The sequence below is a fragment of the Neopelma chrysocephalum genome, unplaced genomic scaffold, assembly GCF_003984885.1.
Source record: "Neopelma chrysocephalum unplaced genomic scaffold, ASM398488v2 Primary Assembly neopelma1_96, whole genome shotgun sequence".
Lineage (NCBI taxonomy): Eukaryota > Metazoa > Chordata > Aves > Passeriformes > Pipridae > Neopelma > Neopelma chrysocephalum.
The window spans coordinates 13,900-19,282 of NW_020897759.1; the positions used below are offsets into that span (position 1 = coordinate 13,900).

At 38.8% G+C, this 5,383-nt stretch overlaps 1 protein-coding gene across 1 annotated transcript; it reads left to right on the forward strand.

Annotated features, from left to right (window-relative positions):
* Positions 1–2,024: 2,024 nt before the first annotated feature.
* ATOH7 (atonal bHLH transcription factor 7) lies at positions 2,025–3,444 on the forward strand. Its single transcript, XM_027694074.1, has one exon. It carries the CDS (start codon positions 2,190–2,192, stop codon positions 2,643–2,645), a length of 456 nt encoding a protein of 151 aa, XP_027549875.1. The 5' UTR covers positions 2,025–2,189; the 3' UTR covers positions 2,646–3,444.
* The last annotated feature ends 1,939 nt before the right edge of the window (positions 3,445–5,383 follow it).

Here is a 5,383-nt window from a genome sequence, read left to right on the forward strand (position 1 = left end):
GAAAAAGAAATATCTCACAAGTTCTAATTGCTGATTTTTTTTTTGGGGGGGGGGAAGGACATATGGTTATGAGGGGTTTTGTAAGGTGCTGTTCTCACCTCTCCCTCACAGGGATAATCAGAAATTGTCAGTCAGAAAGGAGCACCTTAACGTGTGGTAGCAGTTCGTTACGTTTGGCAGAACAGGTCAGTGCACACAGAGAGCAAAGTGGAACGTTTCTAATGAAACGTGATGCAGTTGTACTTCTTTAAAAATTGAAGAAGTGGCATGCATTTTGATAATGGGATAATGGAGAGCCCCTACCCCAGCTCTCCTCTCTGATCACAATCATTAGGATGCAGAATATTAAGAGCAGAGCAACTGGGCGTAACAGCCGACGTTCAACATCTGTCACGCTGGAGTCCATTAGTGTTCAATTGCATCCTATTGTTTCTGGATTATTCAACCTCACTTCATTGTCATTGCTTTTGCTAGGGATTAATCAGCTGTTTACAACTACACCAAGTTTTGGAGTCATAATGAAAACAATTGAGCTATAGTTCTAAATAAATATACAGTATTCAGTCTCTAATGAAAAAAGTTACTAATTCATGAATGCTGGTAACAATTTAATTAAGTTTGAAATCAATACAGATAATAAATCGTTGTATGGGGTTTTTTTCCCCCCCCTTGTATGTACATCATAAAATGATCGTGTGATATATCCTCCTAAGTTTATGTAGCTATGGTCTTAATAGTACAAGTACAGTAAAAGAAAGATGTTTTGATGATGTGGGTGTATACAGGGTGGCTTCTCTATCATTACAATTGGTAGCAGAATTGATCCCTTACTGCCAGCAAGCAAATTTCTGTTTTTCACATACTCTTTTATTCTCATTACTTATTTAGCGATATTGCTAAAAAGACACTTCTAACTCACATAAAATGCACATATATGCTTTAATACAGTGTATTAAAAACAGCAGTTTTCAGATGATTTCTGTACTTGCATGTTTTTGTGTGTGACTATCACAACCTATCTGTATATTTTTACAATCATTATTAGATAAATCCATAGCTACATTTTAACTGTTTAAGGATATTTCAGTGATTTCATGACATTGAATTTGCTGACAGGCGAATATTCAATCCCCATTTTTCTCAAGATACAGTTCTGACTGCAATGTTGTGTAGTTTATGCAGTATTAAAATTGTGCTTGCTGAAGGGTTTCTAGTGGTTTGAGTTCGCTTATTTTGGTACCATATGTGCAAAACATTATTCTTGGCCATATATCATTAGGCTATTTCTCCTGTTTCATTAAAACAGTTATTTCTTCTTTCCTCAATACTTCCCCAGAATTTTCACGTGCTTTAACGTACAAATACTACAATGCACAGAGATTTTTTTTTTTTTCCCCCTGTGTTGCAACAGATTTATCCTTTGAAAAGATCTTTTGCTTAACTGCCCAGGGTCAGCCAGACACTACTCCAGATGGCAAGTTGTTAGGGCTGGACAGAATGGCTTTGGAAGACTTCTCACCAGATGAAGGCTGTAATGTTCAGATTTTACTGTTCTGGTTTTTTTTTTTCTTCCCTCCCTGTAGTTCCCAGGGTGGGAAGGTACTGGGATGGAAGCAGAGTGCCGCCTGCCCACCTGCTACCACCTGTTTGGCTTTTGCAGTTCCTATAAAGCCTCATCTTGTCCATACAACACAGTCATTGCTGGCCGGCAGGAGCCAAAGGAGAGATCTCTGTTAGGAAGTTACATCTTCAGATCGCAACCATTCACCATTTCAAAATACTCTCCTAAACTGCATCAGAACTTCCCTCATTTGAAATAGTCATTTGGAATCCTAGTTGGATTATATGGATCATTTTCTTCAGTAACATACATTCTGAGAAGGGAGATTTCATTGTTTTCTCTCTGCTTGAGATTAAAGAAATTAAAAGAATGAAAGCATAAGACATTAAAAATTCTTCATTCTTTCTTTAAACTATAAGAAACATTTTTGGACATTTCCAGAAGAACAAGAAGATTTTTTTTTTTTTTTTTAAAGAAGCTAAGAAAAATATTCTGTCACTGAGATCTGGAAACAGATTCAAGAGGTATGCAGGCAGCTCAAACCAGTGCTTTCCTGACCACTTTCTAAATATCTAATTTTTACAAAGTAATCTTTGTGTGTGTGTGTGAAACTGAAGCTGCATCAAATATGAAAACCTGTAAATCCAGTCACTTGGATTCAGGTGTGGAATCAGACATGCAGTGCAGAAGTGGAGCGGGCTGTGTTGTGAAGTGCAGTTCGGAGAGGATGGAGAACGCTGCCAAGAGAAGACTGGCTGCCAACGCCCGGGAGAGACGGCGGATGCAAGGACTGAACACGGCCTTTGATCGCTTGAGGAAAGTGGTCCCGCAGTGGGGCCAGGATAAGAAGCTCTCCAAGTATGAGACCCTGCAGATGGCCCTGAGTTATATCATGGCTCTCACCAGAATCCTTGCTGAAGCAGAAAGGTACAGTACTGAACGGGAATGGATTAGCCTGCACTGTGAGCACTTCCATCCCGAGAGCTACCACCATTACACGGGACAGAAACTGGCCACGGACAGCGATCCGTACGCACAGCGGATATTCAGCTACCACCCGGAACACTTTCAAACAGCTAATTAGAACTTGTGAACTGAGAATATGCAGCAGATGTGTAATTTAATAATTAGCAAGAGTTAATCTGCTTGACTAAGGTAATATTGGCATTATAATAGCTCATTCTTGTTCGCTTCTTATACTAATTTGACAAATTTGCTTTGAGAAGTTCAAAATGTGTTTAAGAAAATTGAATTTATTTAATGCTGATGGAAAATATACTTTTAATTTGAAATCTTTCTGACAATTGTTTCCTAGTTCATCTAGTTCATTTGATTCTTTCATTAAGTAAGTTTTTGGTGGTTTTTTTTTACTGTGATGAATCATGACAGTATTTCTACAAATCATGGAACAAGTTGACCCATGGTGTAACTGAATGGAATAACACCAGAAATTAACTTTGTTCCATGTTTTTATTTTTATGTCAGCTTTAAACTTATTCTTTGGCTTGTTTTCACAGAAATGGCTCCCATGGAAAAAGTTTTATAATGTATCGTTGTTCTAGTCCTCAGAGAACTAACTTTCTTAAACTTTGTAAGTTTGACATTATGGGTTCCAAGGTTGTGTAGGTTTGCTTTAATCCAATTTATGATGTTTCTTGTATGCTCAAAAAAGAGCTAGTTTCAAGTCATGGAAGGAATGTTTTATTTTTAGTGGTTGTAAAAGCATGTGTGATTATATACCATAAATGAGAATGCTTGCGTGAAAATAATCTAAACTTTTAGATTTTTGTAGACTTTAAATGATTTTATTTTTTAATCCTGTGTTACCTGGAAACAATAACAGATTTTGTAAATCATAAATAAAGTGTTTTCTATGCTATGTCCTCACCATCTACCTGAAATTCCTACTCTAGGAATTACTTACTACTGAATTTGCTACACCAAATGTTACACTGCTTCCATCACAGTCCTGGCAGTTTAATGTGCAGAAGAACCCTGCAGCCAAATGATACTTGCTTCCCAGTTACAGTAAGGAGTGTATTTTATGTACCCTCTGGAAAACAGCCTCAAAGATAAGAGCTTGGGAAAAACTGATGGAGCAGTTGAGTTCATTTGAGCCCCGGTAATGTGCTGAATGGCCTTTTGTTTGCTTGCTGCTTTCACTTGGGGGGGACTGAGGTGTCTGAGGGGGAAAGGAGGAAGAGGAAAGGAGGTTGGGAAGATGAAAAAAGGAGCAGGAGCAGACTGGCTGGGGAAGCAGATGTGTTTGTAGCAGGGTGGGAGAGTCTGCAGGAGTTCAGCTGCCGATGCCTGTTGTGATGGCAGCAGGCTGAAGCTCAGGGGTCCTTCTGCTGGTGCTGCTGTGGGGAACTCCCTGAGACGAGCCCTGGCTGGTGTTAGCCACGAGAGAGAAGGAGATAAGGAGCTGCTGTCCCACAACAGCTGTTGGTGGGTTTCCAGCAGGGAAGGCTGGCAGGTTCCCTGCTGGCTGCTGCCATGTCTTATATTTGAGAATTGTTTCAAATGACAAATTATTAGCTTTGATAGGAGCTATTTTTGACAATTAAGCAGCTTTCAGAGGAAACAAAAGCATCCATAGGAACTAAACCCTGTTTGGGGGGAGAGGGCCTGTGCTGCAGGAGCAGCTCCATACAGACACCTGACCTCACTGTCTGTCTTCTGCCAGAGCCCTTCCTGACGTTTTGCCCTTGGTCACTGTTGTGAGGCTTGGATGTTTCCTGAGGTGGGAGTTGGATGGTTCCTGGCGTGGAAGCTGCTGAGACACTTTCAGGCCAGGTTAAACCTCTGTGGAAGAGACACTGTGTATATTCTGAGCAGCTCTCTCCTTTGAAACACTGACATTCAGAAATGGTTTTTGTTTTAATGTATATTTAGCCTCTCTAAAAGCAGTGAATAGTGTTAATTATTAAAAGGTGAACCTTTGCTTTTTATGAGTTACATTAGATCTTTATCAGCAAACAGAAAGCAGATTCATCCTTGTAGGGGTACGAAGGCACGTTACTCATAGATACAATAGAATTAATTGCTGTTCATCATATAGTCAAATTAGTACTGTTTGAATATTATCATTAAGTGACAAGTTGATGTATGTAATGGGAATGAATGCAATTCTTAAATAATTAAATGCTGTGCCATCTTACCCTAATTTATTAGCTGTAAACTTTAGGCAGACACTGTCTCACCTGCACTGCTGGCACAGCAGTGGGTTTTCCATGCTGAAATGGAAATATGATACAAATAAATCATGTGATTATATGCCATGGAAAACTTGGATTAGTGAAAGATATCCTAAAGTTGACGTGGGAAGGAGATCACAGTACAAAAGGATAAATACCAGAGTTCAAGAACAAGACTGTGTTTGTCTCTACTGGCACATGATTTGTTTTTGTGGGATGTGACATTGCAGTTTATCTGTAATTCAGGTAAAAGTACTTGACATCTATTTCTTTTCCAAGTTTGTTTCTTCCTCACAACATTTTAATTTACTGTCTACTGCATATGATGATAGATATAGTTAAAACCAGATATAGTTAAAAAAATAAATTAGTATGCAGTGAATGATTAAATAGTAGTAAGCTCACATAAAGAGGAACAAACCAACACAAACTGTAAAATATCTGTGCTCACGTTACCAAAAATTATTAAGAATTGAAACTGAAGTGCTAAAAAGTGCTGTAGTGCAGTACATAGGTTGTGAACTCTTGTAAATCAGGTCATGGCATCAATCTCTGCTGTTGAGCACTATGATAAGATTATCATTCCCATTCTCTTAGATTTTGTTGTGGTAGTGGGAGGTGAATG

Coding starts and splice junctions, on each gene's coding strand:
- ATOH7 (XM_027694074.1), top strand. CDS start 2,190: ATGAAAACCTGTAAATCCAGTCACTTGGATTCAGGTGTGGAATCAGAC.